This window comes from Anoplolepis gracilipes, chromosome 15, assembly GCF_047496725.1.
Source record: "Anoplolepis gracilipes chromosome 15, ASM4749672v1, whole genome shotgun sequence".
NCBI classification, from domain to species: domain Eukaryota; kingdom Metazoa; phylum Arthropoda; class Insecta; order Hymenoptera; family Formicidae; genus Anoplolepis; species Anoplolepis gracilipes.
The window spans coordinates 1,320,163-1,340,000 of NC_132984.1; the positions used below are offsets into that span (position 1 = coordinate 1,320,163).

The 19,838-nt window shown below is 33.4% G+C and overlaps 3 protein-coding genes across 4 annotated transcripts in view; 2 read left to right on the plus strand and 1 right to left on the minus strand.

Moving 5' to 3' along the window:
* Positions 1 to 1,976: 1,976 nt before the first annotated feature.
* On the plus strand, positions 1,977 to 6,711 carry LOC140673817 (caveolin-3). Its single transcript, XM_072907009.1, has 3 exons — positions 1,977 to 3,233; positions 4,463 to 4,642; positions 5,489 to 6,711. The coding sequence occupies exons 1-3, from the start codon at positions 3,081 to 3,083 to the stop codon at positions 5,684 to 5,686; spliced, it is 531 nt and encodes a 176-aa protein (XP_072763110.1). The 5' UTR covers positions 1,977 to 3,080; the 3' UTR covers positions 5,687 to 6,711.
* Positions 6,712 to 6,891: 180 nt separating this feature from the next.
* On the plus strand, positions 6,892 to 10,645 carry LOC140673816 (glutaryl-CoA dehydrogenase, mitochondrial). Its single transcript, XM_072907007.1, has 8 exons — positions 6,892 to 7,371; positions 7,480 to 7,512; positions 7,933 to 8,301; positions 8,619 to 8,748; positions 8,839 to 9,058; positions 9,612 to 9,841; positions 10,110 to 10,270; positions 10,367 to 10,645. Exons 1-8 carry the CDS (start codon positions 7,305 to 7,307, stop codon positions 10,426 to 10,428), a joined length of 1,272 nt encoding a protein of 423 aa, XP_072763108.1. The 5' UTR covers positions 6,892 to 7,304; the 3' UTR covers positions 10,429 to 10,645.
* A 2,075-nt stretch (positions 10,646 to 12,720) lies between these two features.
* The window catches only part of LOC140673814 (uncharacterized), a 79,576-nt gene continuing 72,458 nt past the window's right edge, over positions 12,721 to 19,838 (minus strand). For both annotated transcript variants that reach the window (XM_072907004.1, XM_072907003.1), the window contains one exon: positions 12,721 to 19,838. This exon is cut by the window's right edge and continues 818 nt beyond it. The gene's annotated coding sequence lies outside the window, so the exon portion shown is untranslated.

Below are 19,838 nucleotides of genomic sequence, written 5' to 3' on the forward strand. Positions count from 1 at the left end.
CACAAATTTAATGTAACGCGTCAGAAAAATTAATTGAAAAAATATTTGAATGAAGGCATTTTTTTAGAGCAAATTGGATAAGGAAAAAATGTCTGAAGTGAAATTCCGTTGGCAATGCCAATCGTGCGTTAGCCCGAACAGAGTTTGTAAATTGAAAGCAAATTACGCGATACGAGGGATGTACGGTAGTAACTAAGAGCCCGTTCTCGCAACTTTTGACACAACATCACGGGGACGAGGTGATTGTGCAGCATTTTTTCCACCTACGAGCGGTAAAAGTACGGTCCGTTATAGATCGTGACAGGATGTCTGTCGTGACTGTCGTGCTTATGCAACTCTCGGATTTGCAGATTCTGATTTAAGCCATCTCATGTACCGGAATGTCCATTAAAATACTCTACACGTCAGGTTCCATTCATCTGTCTCCCTTCTTCCCTCCCCCCCCCTCCCCTCTTCCAGATCTGTCCCATCATTCGCATGGTGGACCGCCATCCCGCTTTGTTCGGCGTTTGTGAATATCATGTCGATGGTCCCTGTCAGAATCGGCGAGACGTATTTTTGTCAAAGATCTTCATCATAGTAATCTAGCCTCTCCAATCATTTTTATCGTAATGACATAATTTAATATATTAGAAAAAAGAGAGAGAATTTCTCTGATTTAAAATGCTAATTACAGATTTTATTTTTTATTATTTACATATTAATTATTTTATTTAACTTTCTTTCGGTTAATCTTTTTAAATGTTATATAAATATGTTATTGTGACAAAAATAAAGGAATGATAGAAAGGTGGTAATAATACACAGATTGCAATTAATAAAAATCATTAAAAGACTATTAAATTATCATAAAAAATAGATTTTTAGAAACTGATTTCTATAAATCTGTCAATTGATTGTCTTACATGATCCGTTGGTAAAGTTGTTAGTGTATTACAGTATATATACTTGAGACTCCATCTGTTGATGTAAAGAGGAAACAATATCCTTTGTGTGATAACGAAATGTATATTATGTATAGACAATAATAATAACAAATTAGTATTGTTAAATTAATTATCGTGTACAATAATATCGAACAATACAGAGATGAATTTAAAAAAAAAATAATGCATAAAATCGATACTTAAATGTATAAATAAAATAATATAATATAACAAATAATATAAATAATATAAATAAAATAAATAATATAATAAATAAAAAGATTAAATTATAATTTTTATTTATACATTTTTAATTAATTTTGTTATTTTTATTTGTCACGTTCCTAATAAATTGTATCCGACATAAAATTTTCGTCTGAGAGTATTTAATATTTGTCATTATCTTTTTTTCTATGCATAAAATTTTATTTTTCTAAATAATGTTTTTCTATTGTAATTAGCTGTATTTTACATCGGATTACTATTTAATGAGACTATTTTCTCCCTCGTCGGGATTACGTCGCTCCTGCGAGCCATTCACTTTCGTTTTCCGGGGTGGTTGTACTCCGCTGTATCGAGAGATTACGAGAGACCGCAAGGGGTTGAAACCCTCGAGCGCGCAGCCGCGTTGACCGCTGTCCACTTCTCTTGTTGTTAGAATACCTCGGATTATTCTTCACCTGCTTATAACGCCCAAGTATAGCGTCCAAGTACAACGAATACTACTCCACTCTCGTAAAGTTAGGCGACGCGCGTGTCACAATCGGGCAATAAGGCTCGCTTCCAGTGTTTCTCGGCCAACCAGCAAAATAAGGGGCTCCAAAGTGGCGAACGGCGAGCCGAGTGAGTATCATTCTCGAGAACAATCGCGTACGTGTCTTTTCGATCTTGAGGAATCCGAAGGGGAGGTTCTTCATTTTTTTTAATTTCTCAAAATTTCCACTGTCATTTACCTCAATAAATTATTTTGGTAACAAGAGGGAGCGGGGGGGGGGGGCGGGGGGGAAGAGACAAATGCGTTCGTCTCGATTCGGAACGTCCGTGTAGTGTTTTTCTATCATAATGCGACGACCGTGATTAAGACGTAGCAAGGAATAGAATTGCGGAAATAATTAATGAAGAAGGTAATTCGATCGGCAGAGCTCTACTTTGAGCCTTTGTTGGACACATACTAGTGCGTCGCATAATGGAGGTATGTATTATTAATCGGACAGGAATTACGAGGAAGTTTTGCGTTAGCCAACGCACGATGGGAAGAAGGGGAAAGTATGATCGGACTCGATGGGTGAAACTTTTTGCGAGTCGATATTCGCACGATGCGTCGTAAAACGTGAACCATTTATGGGAATAGATGCGATCTTGCACGTTTTTTTTAGAAAGTAGGGCAATTTTTTCCATTTCAGTCCGTCCTCTTTAATTTTTTTACTACCCTATATTATCTTGATAATTTATAGTTTTTTTTTTCCTTTCGAAAGAAAGATGTCAATTAGCACTTTTTTTCTCTTATATTTTTACCTTATAAAAACCTAAAATATGTCATGCCAGCAGACAATGTTTTAATTTATTTAATCTATGATCGGTGCGTCATCCTCGCAAAGGACGACGTCGCGACGTCGATGGTTGGATATAGAAAAAAATCCGTGACCTCGCAACATAGTTTCGCTATAGAATCCGGTCGGGTGCAACAGTTGCAACAGTTTGAAGTCAAGGCGAGGAGTAAAGCTTACTTTGTCCGGTAGCGTCTGAAATCGATATTGCGCGATTACGAAAGTGAGTATCGCGCGTAAATATACCTCCCCTGGAGTTTTTCTTTTCATGGCATTTGGCCGCGTGCCGCGTATATATCCTTGATCGCTACTCGTTCTACTTCTCCGCCTTTTCTCTCGACAAGGGCAATTTCCGTCAGAGCTGCGGTCAGAGCCGTGGTAACGCGCGATTTATTATTTAACGGGAATAATCGATGGCTTATGGATACGTGTACCGGTCGCGATAGTATACATCCTCCGCGACAGTCGTCATTTTCGCGATGGTGCCGCGCCAGGAGGCAGGAAAGGCCGCTCCTCGCGGCTCGTGAAGCTCTTCTTTTTCGGTGCAAAGTGAAAAAAAAAAAAAAAAAAAAGAAGCGGAATATCTATAGTACAGTTCCCGAGAACTATGTTGGCGAGATTGAGGAACTTTCGCTGCTGCGTGCCCAAATGTCCGGCTATCCGTATTTCAGGGATGGAGAAGCCAGAGTCCTCCGCGGGGGGCGAGAGCGCCGTGGAGCTCGAGGACCGGGACCCCAACAGCCTGAACCAGCATCTTCAGGTAAAAGAATTTCTTCCGAGAGTGTGCTTGCTGCCGATTATTTATATGTAATTTTTTTTATTTTTTCAATCAATCTCTTGAAAGTGAATATTAAAAACGAATATTATATACTATATGTCTTATAAATTAAAATCCAAAGACAAAAGAACTAAAATTTAAAAATTCTATTTTTTTTTTAATTTGTAAAAAATGTTTAAAGTTTCATAGAAAGAAATAAAAGAAAAAAATTGCCACGAAAATACACTCATATTCTAAATATATTTTAACACTCAACAAAATATTTTGCTAATGTAGATAGATTTCTAGATGTCTCAATGAAAATTTATCGCTACTTTTTGTATCTGTTAGAATATTGTTTGTCACCTATGGAATTTATAGCAGCGATATTCTAGCAATACCCCTAGAAAATTTAGATCCCATTGCCAAATATTAATCATTAATATCATTGTCCTTGACAATTATAAGCCGTAAAGATAGGCATCGCAGAAAAATTTTCTGTTCTTTCTAAATTACACTAATAATATAGTACATAGATATAAATTCTGTCTCTGTCATTTAAATTGATTACGTGCAAAATATATGCAGAGTATCACAGTATTTGTTAATAATTTATCTGTTCCAATTAATTTTTTACACCTAGAAAATTTTTGTTCAAGTTGCAAGATCATTTTTTTTTGAGTGAACGGCACGTATTTCTAAAATTCTATGCTTTCTTTCTTCAAATCCACATGACATATAATTCCTCTTTTTTTTATAAAGCACGCATCAATGTAATTAAATGAATTAAACGAATTAAAAAAAGTATCGCGCAAAATTATAAATTCTACATCTACTCTATATCATCTTCACTTAATAATTTTGATCGATAAGTTTGCGATTTATCGAAAATGGATTCTTTATAATTTTGAATGCACAGGAAAAGCAAAATAATACTAAATTTCTCAAGATTTTTACGTTATCAGATACATTGACATTGATGAAAAAGTGTTGAAAGTCGTAACCCACATTTCCTCGAAAGATAATAATTGAAAATCGATGGTCACCGGCGTAGATTAATGGGACTTTAGATTGAGTCATGTATTTTACTCGTATCTTGGCGACAAAATAATAACGTTTATTCCCTCGGCCATATGAGTGTTCGTTCCCCATAAAATTGGCACGCACGGTTATCAATTTAATGACGTGATTAATCGATTTATGCAAGCGTCATTTACGCGTCACGTACGCAGGTGATGTGGGACGATGTGATCGGCGAACCGGAAGGAATCCGTAGTCCCGAGTGCGCCTGGCGGCTGAGTGGACATTGTTTCCGACTCTCCAGAGGATGTTGTTACGTGTTCCTCTCCGTTCTCGTAGCGCCTCTGCTCGCTCTCTGTTTGGGTTTCACGTTCGCCTGCCTCGCATTTCAGGTGAGAGTCGATAACCTCCTCTCCAAGTCACGTGCGTCCCTTCTCTTTCAATCGATCGATTTCAAATATATCCTACACGTGCATCATGATATATTTATTCTTTAATTATCGTGGAGAGAATATGTTAGGAGCCTTGCTGGAACAAGATTTGCTCGAGTTTGAGAGAAAATAATTACAATACGTTTAATACTTATTTCATATAAATGATTATATCATTATTATAATTGAAATATCCGTAGAAATTTAATATCTATTCAATATTGCTTAAAAGAAAAAAATACAATTCTCGTTTTTTTAAGACATTAAGTAGTATAATAGTTAAGAGAAGAAGAGTGTGGGTATTAAATATTAAATAAAATTAAAAAATTTTATTTCTTTTAGACAGTCAAGAGACTCGAAAAGCTAGTGTCTTTTAAATTTTAATATCCATTATTCTATGCTCATACATACATATTTAAAATATAAAAAATATTAAATATTTTCATTTCCGATCTTTTTTAATTACTTAAAAAATAATATATTTTTCTTTAAATAATTGTTTAATTTATTTCCTATTATATTATTATATTATTATTATATATATATTACTGTATTATATCAATATAATAATCAACACACTGTTCCTCTTTTTCTTTCTATAATAATGTCATCTATAAGATTTATCATTTTCTTTTCATTTTTTTATATTATTATTTCTATTTATTATCTTAAAACGTAATAAAATTGTCTGATTTATAATTATTATATACAAATATATTCCAATGAAATTTAGGTTCTCACACTGGCTCCCCTTTTACTATCGAATAATTTTGTTCTGCATTCTTGTATTTTGATTATTTCTTACAGCATATATGGTGCGTCGCGCCGTGTCTGCGCGTGTGGAAAATCACGTGTGCGGCGATGCGAAATTTCTTGGCGGCGGTGACACACGCGATCGTTCGGCCAATCATGGAGGCGATGGGTTACCTCTGCCACAATATCCGCATATTTAATCAAAGACTGCCGGACGGTCCTTACCATAAGGAGGACCTGTTGATCGTTTAATTGATAATCACGCAGCGGCGGATCAAATTCTTACATTAGAATTAACAGAGTTTCGCATCTTATTGAACACGTGATATTAAAATCAGCGAATGCGTCGGCGAGGCATTAATAGTATTATAGTATCTAGGTAGAGAGTTATATATACTTTCTCTCTTTCTCACGAGAGAGGAGATATCTAATTCGAGATAAAGATACTTGCGACATACGTCCGAATCCAGAGTTGTTACGTGAAATATAAAAAAAAAAAATAATTTATATATAAAATTTTAATAAGAATATCAGAATATTAATATTAATAATGAACATTGAATCTATATCGCATATAATTGGGAAGATTTATTTTTATGGATTAAGTTTAACTGTTAGTGCACAAAAATAACCGCCGAGGAATTCTATTGAATTATCTGCAGTACTACTTGCGACAAGAGCCTACGGTTTTTAGTATATCGTATTAGTAAGTGAAAAGATCTCCCTTGTATGTGTTTCGACCTTGTAAGAATATAATAATTTTAACCCTGACGCATGTCTCGAGGTAGTACAGATGAGATGGAGAGTTGAGAAGTTTGTGGAACAAACTAGATAATATTTTACGCGCCAATTTTTTTCTTGTCGATCTTTATTGAGATTTTTTGAGTCTAGAATGTCACGTTATATATTTGATATAGTTTATTATTGGATAAGAATAAATATTCAAAAGAGAAGAAATCTAAAAACGCAAGAATCCATTGAGAAAAAATTAATTAAAAATTCCGATTAATTCGATGTAATATAAATTATCAATAAGAAGATATATATTATATAAAGAAATAAAATTATTAATAAAAATGTATTTAAATATGTATAAATGTATATGAAAAAAAGTATATGCATTGTTACGTTGCAAACAGAAAAAGTTAGACTGTGGGACAAGAATCCGTTTACTTCAACATTGTGTAATTAATGTTAGTGCAATTTAATTGAAGCGATGAAATACAGATTTATTGTATATTTCATATAATATTTTTATGAAAAATTGTCATTATTCCCATTTTAATTATTATTTTTTAAAGGTTTCATTTATTATAGATATATTTATTGTAGATATCGATTAATAGAAAGTTTTCACAACATCGAATTGTATTATATATATAATTATTCTGCAAGATAAATTTTGGAAATAAAATATAGAGAATCTATATACAAAAGCACCTTGCAATTTTGAATCACGGAAATTTGAACTTGGACTTTAATATGAAAATCAATAAAATTCAAACATCTTCTAACAAAAACTTTTGATCAAAATCGTATGCAATTAATAAAATAATAATATTTGCTTTAAAGAATTAACAGTCATTCAAACTTGCCTCCGAGTTTCTAGCAAGCCAATCAGAAACTCAGCCAATTACTACGTAAAATGTCACCGCGATTTCGGCAACAGCTGACATGTCATTGAGCATCGAGTAATTGAGCGACATTCATAAAAAAATATCCAATAAATATTTAAAGCATAATGTTGAATTATTTATAAAACACTTATCAGCTGTTTTGAGATCGCTCGCTACGAATATAATTTTAAACACATCTGATAAGGTGATTTCTTAAGATCAACAAGTCAGTGTTTAATCAGTCGTTGCTCAACATGGCGAGTAATATACAGAGATTATTATTGAGAGTCAATCGTTCGTGTCTTGTTAATCCCACAAGGCGTATCCTTTGGAAATTTTTCGGAGACTAGCTAATTAAATTGGTGTGCTAATTAAATTACATGTAATCAAATATTTACTCGATACATTATCCTTAAATATACTGATTAGAGATCTCTCTCTCTGCGTCACTTCAAGCAAAACGTAAGTTATACAATCATATTATTGCAGATTAATTTATATATTTCTTAAGTACACAGGTAGATATAAAAAGGTACACAAATAACTCTACACTGATGATGACTGTTAATCTACAAGTCTACGCTACAGCAATGATAAAATATAGGTAGCAGCACAATAAAGGCTCCTCTTCTCAGTCGGTAGCTTGTTTGACTCGGTCGATTTTGCTATCTCATCGTTATTGATAACTGATAAAGTATTATATAACATATATTACAATATACATATTATTACATTATTATGATTTCAAAACATTTGTTTTCACATTAAAGTTTGAAAAAAATTGCGAAATTAAATTTATGTACTTGTTATACAAATTAATTATGTTTCAGTTAACTTGTAATAAACTTTTAAATTTATTTTCGTTGAAATTGTATTTCTCAGCTAGTTTTAATTGGGAGGATCCGTTTAATCTGGAGTCGCAGCTGACGCAGGATGAGGTTCTGATGAGAGATCAGTTCCGTTCTTATTGTGAGGAGCGACTGTTGCCGCGAGTAATCGAGGCGAATCGCAAGGAACATTTCGACAGGGAAATTATGAGGGAAATGGGCGAGTTAGGGGTGTTGGGTTGCACCATGAAGGGTTACGGTGCTGCTGGGGCATCCTCGGTTGCGTACGGGCTCCTTGCCAAGGAGATCGAGAGCGTCGATAGCGGGTATCGATCCGCGTTATCAGTGCAGTCGTCTCTCGCGATTGGCGCGATTTATATGTACGGCAGCGATTCCCAGAAGGAGCGATTTTTGCCTAAACTGGGTATGTGCAGATGGTTCTTAGAATTAAATTACATTTATCAAATTTATATAAATGTATAGAGAGAGAAGAGAAGGGTTAAGACTTTGAAAGCAGTAGTATCCTGTAGCTGCCTATGTAAATATGAAAACCCGAGATGCAGAAATGAAAAGAAAGTTATATAATTTATTGAATTAATTGACCTATATAACTTAATTTAACATTTAGAGTCTATAACATATTAAAACTAATAAAATTTAATTAACAAAATTGAATTCCTCTGAAAAAATTAAATATCTAATAACTTTCGTCGGAGCGATAATTTTTGACGCGTATTTCAGTTTCCGGCGAAATAATTGGCTGTTTCGGTTTAACGGAACCTAATCATGGTAGTGATATAGCATCCATGGAAACCAGAGCGACTTATGATTCCGACAAGAAAATTTACAAACTGAATGGTAGCAAAACATGGTTGGTTTTAGAAAATACTTTCTATTTATTATCTCGCTTAAAAATTGTATATTCTCGTAATTGAAAAAAATCTTACGGTATCTGATTTAGGATTACGAATGCCCCCATTGCCGACATATCAATAGTATGGGCAAAATGTGACGACAATCAAATTCGTGGATTTATCGTTGATAGAGAGGTCGCGGGAAATCGATTATCTACCCCAACGATTCAAGGAAAGTTTTCTCTAAGGACGTCCATCACTGGAATGATTCTGATGGACAACGTAATTGTACCCGAGGAAAATGTGTTGAATGTTCAAGGACTTAAAGTACGTCAAGTATTTTTAGCCAACTAGAGATTTGTATTCATGTAACATTTTTTTTCTTAGTTATTTCAATTAATTATTTATTTTATAACTTGTTAATTGTTATCATTAATGATTAGAATACTTAAATAGCAGTATAAAAAAATATTCGAATATTTATATCCGCATCTTTATACAGTGTGTCAAACTCAGAAAATTTCTAACTGATATTTGTGGTCAGAATTATAAAATTATAAATTTTATTTTTTCGCACTATAAAATCTAAATAGGATGCTAAATCTTGTTTTATAATTCCATGAATAATTGCGAAAATTTATGTGGAATCGTATAATTATAGATCTCATTTTGTTATTGTTAGGTTTTATTTTTTATTTATAGTTTTTATTTTTTAATTAAAAATTACTGAAAAACTTTATTAATAACTTTTTATAATAATAATGATCAACAGTTAAAATCTTTCGAAGGTTACTCAGAACATTGACAATGTAACAGTTGGAAATCTTTTGAGCCTGACTGCTTTAAGAGTAAATATTAATTTAATAATGACTCGATGAAGGGACCTTTCGGTTGTTTAAACAATGCTCGATACGGCATCGCTTGGGGTGCGTTGGGTGCGGCGGAGGCTTGCTTGAGGGTTGCTCGATCTTACACCCTGGAAAGGCGACAATTCAACAAGCCCCTGGCAGCGAACCAACTTATGCAAAAGAAATTGGCCGACATGATGTGCGACATCGCGATTGGTCTTCAAGCTTGCTTGCACGTTGGCAGATTGAAGGACGAGAACAGGTAAAAAAAACCCGCTTGAAGTCGGACAAACGAGTTTAAAGGGGCAAAGTTAATATAATCTACATAAAAAAAAAAGGATTTTTATTTATTCAAGTTGGAATATTATATTTATAATGTATTTATTATGTGTAAAAATATGTGTATATGCGAATTTATTTGATAGAGATACTTTTTGAAAGAAAGACGTATAAATAAATGTGTGTGACACATTTTTCGCGCAGAAAATTTTCCTGCGCAAACATGCGAAAAATGATTCTGTGTTTCATAGAGCCGCTCCGGAAATGATTTCTGTCATAAAGAGAAACTCGGCTGGCAAAGCGTTGGAGATTGCGCGAACCGCGAGAGATATGTTAGGCGGAAATGGGATTTCGGACGAGTATCATGTCATCAGACACATGATGAATCTAGAAACTGTAAACACCTACGAAGGTATGCGAAGATTGTGTGCAGATATGATGGATATTTAACGCAATCAATAATAATGCTGACGCGTCATTCGAATCTATTCTCTTTTTTCTTTCACAGGTACAAACGATATTCACGCGTTAATCCTCGGGAGAGCAATTACCGGTATTGCTGCATTCTAAATAATTCTTTTATTCTAACAAATGACAAGATTGTCTTTGTACGATACGTATATTATGTGCCAACAATTTATATTTTTTATAAATGCGCATTTGAAATAATAATATTGTATATCGTCAATTTTATATACTTTTGTAAAATCATCAATTACTTCTAAGATAAAATATTTCTTATACCTTCTTTTTAAAACATATATGTGTATTAAAAATATTGAATAGCTAAAAATGATCCTATATTCTTTCTCCTGAAAATTAATGTTTTAACAAATCATGATACACAATTGGTATCCTAATATACTTCAATACTTTATAATAATATATTTCAAGTAATAATAAAAAAATAGTAATACAACGACATAAAAGAATCAATTCAAGTTAAAAAATTTAAGTATTATTAATTATTATTTTAATTAATTAATTCAATTAATAAATATTTTCTGTTGTATACGTGTACCACCTGTATTCTGTACTCTCACGGAAAATATAATTTTAACGAACCTATGTAGATGATAGTCTCAATAGAGTTTTTGCATTTGAGTCATGCCAATAATAATAAAAGATTAAATTTCAAACACGTTTTCGCTTCAATAATGCTTTCATTATTTGGTACAATTTATTGCTCGTTTATTTTCTCTACTTTATCTTTTAACAATTTTATGGTATGTATTTTTTCACTGCGTCATTCGCTCTTGCTCTCATCTGTCAAACCGCCATTTATTTCATTCATTCATTCGCTCCTAGATATGCGGCTCTTTTGATAAAAAAATAATCACGTAATAAAAATGCAAATTGAAATTTCTCCTCATTTTCAAAATTATCAATCTCGCAGCGTTTGCGATTTGATCGATCCGAGTATATGTTCGGAAGAACAACTTTTATGATGTCATGTTATAATTGAAACGCATTTCAATCCGAGTCAGATTCTCAGTATTAAAGCTATAAAATTGGGCGTATAAAACATAAGGTAAAATAATTAACACATATGTATATATTAAATACGTTTAAAATTAAATTAATTAAACATAGGATCACGGAAATTAGTCTGTCGCGTTCTTAACAATCAATTAAAAAAGTAATTAATTAATATCTTCGAAAACTTTTGAAATATCGATAATACCGTTCGAAATTACAAAAAAACCTGCTGGATTATAAAACTGCCGTATTATAAAATGATAAAATCGATATATCTTTATAACTATCGATTTTTGTGATTTTTCTTCTGATTTTGTAGATTAATTAGCCGAGTAAATTACGATACCGACATTCACACTTTTTTTCTAATAACTAGAGCTCCATACAAATATATATGTGTATGTGTGTGTAAATATATATGTTTACACAATGCTTTTAGAGATTAATTTGATATGAAATAAAAATATAAAAATTTTTACGTGTCTTTCTTTTTTTCTCACAACCTCGGTTGTTTATTTATACGATGTCGGGTAATTCCGTTTCGCAATTTAAAAGACAGCTGCTGGATTACAGCTTATAACAATAATTACCGTTGTATGTGTATAAAAAATAAATACTGCATAATCGACATGTGGCAGGAAAGTTAACTGAAATAATTATCAGACATCAACAATGCGTTAAATAACATGATTTATCCTGCCCCAAAATGTTCTTATTTCTTTTTTTTTGTTAATATAATTTTCTAGCGATTATTAAAAATATTTTTAAAGAAAATACATTATTGTCATTTCTTCATTGTTTTTAAAAATTTTTTGAAAATATTAATTATTTAATTTACAGTATGATTATAAACTAAATAACTAAAAGTAACGTTTAATTAGAAATAGAATATAGATATTTAAATCGTATATTTATATTTATCTTAAATATAAATCTTAATCTTTAAATATGAATAATAATTAATTAATTAATTTTTGCTTTTATTTAATTACTAAACTATTTATGCTCTTTAAATATTTAATAGTCAATAACGATAAATAAAAATTTGATATTAATAATATTTTTCATACAATTAGTCATTAAAATTTCAAATCGTTGATTAATTTTCTCTTCAAACTTTATTTCAATTGAATTGATTTTTATTTAAATTTTATTATAAATTGAAGGGTCTGTGATAATTTCCTAATGAAAATATCATTATTTTTTAAGCCGTAATAGCATAAATCGCGCGGCCTAAAAATGCAGGGAGCAGTAAACAATGGAATGATTCCATGAGCAGTGTTTACCTTCGATCATCACGATCGATCGATCGATCGATCGATCCTCGTAATTGCACACAATCTATCAATAACGACAACAAGGGCGCTCAACAAGCGACTCGAGTAATCAGAAATAAATTAAGTTTAATTGCTAAGTAATAAAACGTTAATTACATATGTCAATAATAATTAATTTAAGTTTACAACACACGTCTCGTGCAAAAGTGTAAAGAACGTTTGTTTTTTTTTTTTTTTTATCGTGCTACACTCAATACCATTGTTGTCTTGTTTTTTTTTTGTTTTTAATGTTGTATGTGTATTTGCATGTGTATGTTTATTGTATGTCTGTGTGTATGTGTTAATGATTCTCGACTACAATAAGCTCTTGATAAAACGTAGTAACATTGTTAGTTTACAATCGCCTTTTTCTTCTCCCGCGGCTCTCGAGATCGCGGATGTGTCTATTACATAGGTGCACATCTTACAACGTCGGGATCGAATCCATTGTTTTTTTGTTTTTTGGTTTTAAATCGAATAATCGAAACAGCGATTAGTAATAACGTTTATTGAGAAGACCGAGAAAGAAAAATCTGTTTCTCGGTTGCGAGAAATGAAATTTTTTTTTTTTTTTTTTTGTACTTGTTAGTATTAAAAATTTTATATTTCGCAAATTCGATCCCGTCATCTTTACAAGTAACGATCGTCGGTCTCGCCGCGCGAGAAAATTCAAAATGGTACGCCGGAAACCGTCGCGACAGAGTCGCTCGGGCTCATATAACCACATTTTGTTGCCTACCAACGGATACACGTAATTGTAAATAAATTAATGACTCGCTCTCTCGCTCGCTCGCTCACTCTCTCTCTCTCTCTCTCTCGCTCTCTTTCTCTCGCTCTCTTTTCTCTCTCTCTCTCTCTCTCTCTCTCTCTGTCTTTCTTCCCCTGTCATCGTTCTCCTTTTTCTTGCAGTTTCGCTCGACTTGTGGTAATACATCGCGATTATGGACATCCCGACTTTCGTCCTCCTGTCAACGTCAATATCTCAAATCCTCATCCTTCAACATCCTTCATTATCGTTAATTAAAGTCATAATTATCTACGAAAGAATATTAGATACGATTGAATTCTTTGCAGTTGTAAAGTTGTATGTAAAGTTGCCAGACTTGAGGTATTGACGATACTTTGGGGATATATAAACCGGATAAATAAAATCATCCCTTCCTCTCTCCCCTTTTCTTTCACGAGGAATAGAGAAAAAAGAGTAGGAGAAATAGAAACAATGTTATTTTAGCACCGGTCTTTGTCTATACCGACTTTTCCGAATTCTTGACAGGAGTCCGACAATATCGTTCTGCGTTTACGACTGTCGTTTACTCTCCTCCTTTTTGCATTCAGAGGGTGGAAACCAGCAGTTTCACGTATACGCCGTTATACGCGAAATGTTTTCGCGTTATACAATATAATAATAATAATAATATATAATAATATATAATAATAATAATAATGTATATCTGCTTTTGCACTTGTATTTTACATTATTTCATTTCTGATTAACTAATCGATACCTTATTGTCGTACGAACTGTTTTCATGTTTTCTTATCGCTTTCTTTCCTGCCTTTTTCGCCTCGTTCGAGAGAAAACGTTATTCGAAATTTTTTGAAAAATCTTTCTTGTCTTATTCTTGTCTTATACATTTTTTTTTTCTTTTTTTTTTCACTTCGCCTCCCTTTCTGTCTCTTTCCCTCTCCCTTGTTGTTGACTCTATTGTTTCGATCGTAATTTGTTTGTGAAAGATTGGACGAGCCGAGGTAGCAGTCGCAACAGGGATGAAAAGTTTTCGAGAGAATGAAAAATTAGAGAATCATCTCTTTTTTTCTCTCTCTCTCTCTTTCTCTCTCTTTCTCGTTCTCTCTCGTTTTTAACATCGAATGGATGAAAAGGAGAGACTTTTCTTGCCCGGGAAAGATTGTATCGAGTCTCTTCATTATTATTTGTTTTTCTCTTTTGCCATCGTAAATTCTGCCGATTCTTTTCTTCTACCCCTGTCCGTGGAAAAACGAAGTAAAAATTCTCTGCGAGTGGGGTGGAAACTAGATCGATATAGACACCTAGTATTGTACGTGGTCGTCGTTAGTCGATAGTTTCTAATCCACTGGATATGTGTCACGTAACGAACTAACTATCGAGACGAGCCTCTCTCGGCGCAATATATAAATAGATTCATCGAATTTTATTCTCTTTCACACTCACTCACACTTTCTTTCTTTCTCTCTCTCTCTCTCTCTCTCTCTCTCTCTCTCTCTCTCTCTTTCTCTCTCTCTCTTGCTAGCTCGCCCGCAATCTCCCTCTTTCTCTTATCCTTATGCTCAAATTTAAGACGCGTAACAGTCGTTATTGGTCGATCGATCAATCGACCCTAAAGATCGCTCGATAATCGTCCTCGCGACGACGGTCAACACTGTTCACCGTGATTGGTGGTAATAATATCCGTATTTATATTTATATATATAATATATATAATTTTTATTTATATACTTATGTCCATATTTATATATTTATATTTGCATTTATATTATATTTATATCTATATTTGCATTTATATTAATACATACATATATATATAAATATATATGTATATGCATATATGTATTTTTTTACGTTCTCTGCCTTTCCGTTTTTTTCTTTCTCTGTCATCTTTCTCTTGCTATTTCACCTCTTATGGTATGTGTATCTGTTTTTTTTTTTTTTTCAGCTACGTTGTTACACGTTCTCGTTTTATTTTCTTCTCTTATACAAAAGAAACATCTCGCGTCTGTCATCACTTAATAATTAATAATCATTGCCGTCAGTAATAGTATAATTGTAGTAATGAACCTTCTCTCTCTCTCTCTCTCTCTCTCTTTCTCTCTCTCTTCTCTCTCTCTCTCTCTCTCTCTCTCTCTCTCTCTCTCTCTCCTCTCGCAACTAAAATTATATTTACATTTTTATCGTACATATTGATTCTATCCGCGTGTGTATGTGTGTATGTGTGCACGAATATGCGTACTACAATTCGAAATTGCCTCGATCAAATGACATTTCGGCTTTTCAATATTACGCCACTTTTTAATTTTTTCATTAAAATAATTTTCTTTTACCAACACAATTAAAACACGTGTCTTGTAGAGGAGTAATAATTTATAATAAAATTAATGTTTTATTTACTTTTTTTTTTTTTTAATAGAAAGCAAAAAGAATTAACATCATGACATTAATATCTACACTCTTTATCATCTGTTTAAATTACGAAGTTAAATAATAGGACGTACATCAAAGGAACTCTGTCGGTATTTTGATCAATTATAGTTACTGTGAATTATACAAACCCACAAATCATGTCGAAGGAGCGTGAAAGACGTATATCATTTTCCTTCTCTTGATCGCGAAATTTTTATATGTTCGATCGAGCATCTTATCGTGTCCAATAATAATAAGACACAATTGTCTCGAACGAGGGAATTTTTCATGAAAATTCGCGCGCCGCTTTTTCCGTGATTTATCATCGAATCTTATCATTTTGAACACTCTCACCCGAAAAACAGTTCTTCCCTATATGTGTGTTTATATATTAATTAAACTGTTACAATATATAATGTTTATTTTGTACTATATACGATCTTAAACCGACGACCGAGGAGGCCGCTCGCGTCTCTCCATGGATTCATTCTTGCGTCGAAAAAGATTCTGCATTCCTTTGCCCCGTTAAAATAAGATCGAGGATATTATAGTTCTTTGAACGGGAAGTAATGCAAACGTCCCCTTCTCGCGTCGAGCCGAGCTGATTCGGGTAATCTAGTCTTCAAACATTCAGAACTGATGCTCGCTTTGAATAATCGTTTATTTGAGACGTCGTTTGTGATAAATTAATAATAAATAATGAGAATAGCGTCAAGAGAAATGCTAATCAATCAATGTGCAACGTTAAGAAGAAAACGTGGTGGGTCGGTGTATTTGAATTATTTTTAGAGGGGAGATTGTTGTTGTTGTTGTTGTTGTTGTTGTTGTTGTTGTTGTTGTTGCTGCACAAAAGCGTTATAACATACCTCGAGTCGCCATACATGCTCTTTCTAATAGGGAGGATCGATATAACTTTACAAAATGTTACACAATTACATGTTCGATGACGAACTGCTGTAGCTTTAGAGGAAAGCTGCAAACGCGCTTTTCTCATTCCTATATCCTAAAATATAATAAATTAAGTAACATATGCCGTAGATAATTAATATCGCCGAATTCCAACATTCAACGAGCATTCGAGTGCGAAAAAAACGACGCATCATTTCATTCGCGAGACGAATGATTCTAAAATAGCGCTGTGTGATCGAGCGATTATTCGTTAACTTTTTAAAGAAATCCAATCTCGCGATGTATGTATCGAGAATTTACTCTTTTACTCTAAAGTGATTTCAATTAATTCAACGAATGAGGTCATACATACATATCTACATATTTTTTTTTTCTTTTTTTTTAAACAAGCGCAATTTGCGCGATTCAATAATAATTTATCTCAAATTTATTTCATGTTTTTGAATTTTTGTTAATGTAATAGAAATTGAGAAAATGGAGTTTTATAAATTACTATAAATGTGTAAAACGAAGAAATTATTGAGTCTAAGATATATATATATATATATATATGATGGATCTTTGCATAGGGAAATTTTTAATTCGTTCATCGATACCCTTCGATACTTTTGAATCATTCTGTCAATTAAATCTCGGCGATTCACCCTGTATGATTACTCGGACTAGCATAAACGATCCTTTCACAATCACGCAAAAAAGAAGGAATGACGTAAAGTGTCGCTCGAACGAAATCTCGCAGAACTGATCGCTCGCCACATCGCGACGTGTATATATATATATATGTATGTGTGTGTGTGTGTGTGTGTGTGTGTGTGTGTGGGTGTGTCGAAGCACAAAAGAATTCTCGCTACGCAAGAGCCACAGACGCAGAGTGCAAGTCGGCTAGAATGCGCTTTTCTGCAATCAAACGTCACACCGATTCGTTTTCGCCCAGCTTGGCGAACGCCGTCGCTCACGTAATAAAAGTGTGTGTGTGTGTGTGTGTATATATGTGTGCTGCGTGTATGTGTGTGAGAGACTGTGTAAATCTATCTGTATATATGTGTATGTTCTCTTTTTTCTTTTTTTTTAAATATGTACAATAGCACAGCACAATTGCAGTACGATATCGAGTGCGGCTTGCAAAGTCTCTCTCTCTCACTCTTCCTCTCTCTCTCTCTCTCTCTCTCTCTCTCGCTTTCTTTCTCACAGGCTCTCACTTATTCCCGCGGTCTCTGTCTCTTGTGGAGGACCACGCGGTAGCGCGGTCATCCGTTTTAAAAATCGCTCTTTCCTTCTTCCATTCCACACGTCTCCCTCCCATCGGTTTGCACAAAAGAGCGTCCATACTTCCGAGATGTACATGTTTATACATACATATTGTGTGTGTGTGTGTGTGTGTGTTTATATATATATATATGTATATATATATATGTATGGATATATATATATATATTTATATATATATATATATATATATATATATATATATATATATATCACTTGGCACGTGCACCCTCACACGAAGCCACTTTGTAAATTGGTTCTCGTTTCGTTTGACCAACGAGGACACGACGAATCGGTCGCGCATTCGGCGCCGCTGATTGCGCGATCATCATTAAATCTCACCGCTACTCGTATTTGTGGAAAAGCGCCGATTAACCTCTCAATTAGTTCAACAGTACATACAGGATGGTCTACTAAAAAGAGAAACATAAAACTGTGCTTTTCATCTTGAACGCCGCAATCATGTGCAACAAACTTAATGGAATTTTAATTTTAAACCGGAGAGATTAATTCGGATGTTTAAACTTTGGAAGAGGCAAATTCGAATACGTCAAGGAAAAAAAAAAAAAAGAATCACGCGACAGACAACAAATTTTCATACATGTGTGTGTATGTATATGAAAATCTATCAACTATTTATTGAATAAAACAAAAACGAAATAAGTTATAAATATATATATATATATATATATATATATATATATATATATGTATATATGTATATATATGGCCTCGAATGAAAAAAAGAATAACACACAGTAGGATCTTTTTAATTAGTAACACGCTTAAGTCGCTGCTTTAATTAGTATCTTTATTGAGTATCGGAGCTCCTATGAACTTTATAGCCTCTCGTCGTAGTCTCGACTGATCTCTCGTGGATTAAGAAAAAGTAGAAAACGAGCGTTATCTAAATGCCCACTCGATTGTCAAAGCGCTTAAAATTCCGCGCGACAAGCGCAAATATTACATGTTTGCCTTAGCCATCTTGATCCGCTTAAAGCAGCGACTATTCTACTCTTAAGAAATAAGATAACAATCAGTATCTCGAGGCACAGGCCTCGCTAAACTAAACTTATTACTCTCGTAATTCGGACAACGAAATAAAACTCAACTTTAACCGCGCGCGTCTCGCGCATAAAAAGAAAAAGAAAAAAAAAAAACATGAGCATTCTCGAAACGATTTCCTTGGCGCTATTAGCACCGGAAGTAGATTTAGAATTCAAGCTTGAGAGTTGTGACTAGAAAAAGTGAGAAGCCGCTTCGCGAATTAATAAAACGGCAAAATGTCCTTCCTTAAACATATTACGATAGACTAGAACGTTAAGAATCGGGCACAAAAGGTCCAGATCAACTTATGCTAATATGGCAAACTATGGCACAGAGTTTGCGAGGTATTCAAAGTCGACATACGAATGACTCTTTATCGTAAGCGAGTTCTTATATCTTAGAATTATGAAATTATTCACGGGAGACAGCTAACTTATTACTGCGACATTATACGTTGAACTAAATAAAAAATAACTCTCTTGTTAAAAATCCAATAAGGATTCATTCATTGTTTTTTTTTTTTTTTTTTTTTATGTAATTGCCATTTTTAGCTCTTGGATACAATCGACTCGTTCGTTTCTCGACTTTGAACATTGACTTAAAAGCCTTAATATGATACAATCTATCAATCGCAAATACGCTTAAAAACGCACCAGCTTAAAAGAAAAATGCTGAATCATAATAACGGATCTGATTTGGATCGTTTCACGATCACATTCGCGGGAGCTACAATGATCGATCGCATTCAGCGGCTAGGACGTTCTTGTCCGACACAATTCGATCGTCGATCAACATATAAATATCAA

Bases quoted from the DNA above. Each gene is read 5' to 3' on its own strand.
- LOC140673816 (XM_072907007.1), top strand. From the start codon at position 7,305: ATGGCGAGTAATATACAGAGATTATTATTGAGAGTCAATCGTTCGTGT. The intron at 7,372-7,479 runs GTATCCTTTGGA...TATACTGATTAG, and splicing joins TCTTGTTAATCCCACAAGGC to AGATCTCTCTCTCTGCGTCA. The intron at 9,059-9,611 runs GTACGTCAAGTA...GACTCGATGAAG, and splicing joins TGAATGTTCAAGGACTTAAA to GGACCTTTCGGTTGTTTAAA.
- LOC140673817 (XM_072907009.1), top strand. From the start codon at position 3,081: ATGTTGGCGAGATTGAGGAACTTTCGCTGCTGCGTGCCCAAATGTCCG. The intron at 3,234-4,462 runs GTAAAAGAATTT...TCACGTACGCAG, and splicing joins GCCTGAACCAGCATCTTCAG to GTGATGTGGGACGATGTGAT. The intron at 4,643-5,488 runs GTGAGAGTCGAT...TATTTCTTACAG, and splicing joins TCGCCTGCCTCGCATTTCAG to CATATATGGTGCGTCGCGCC.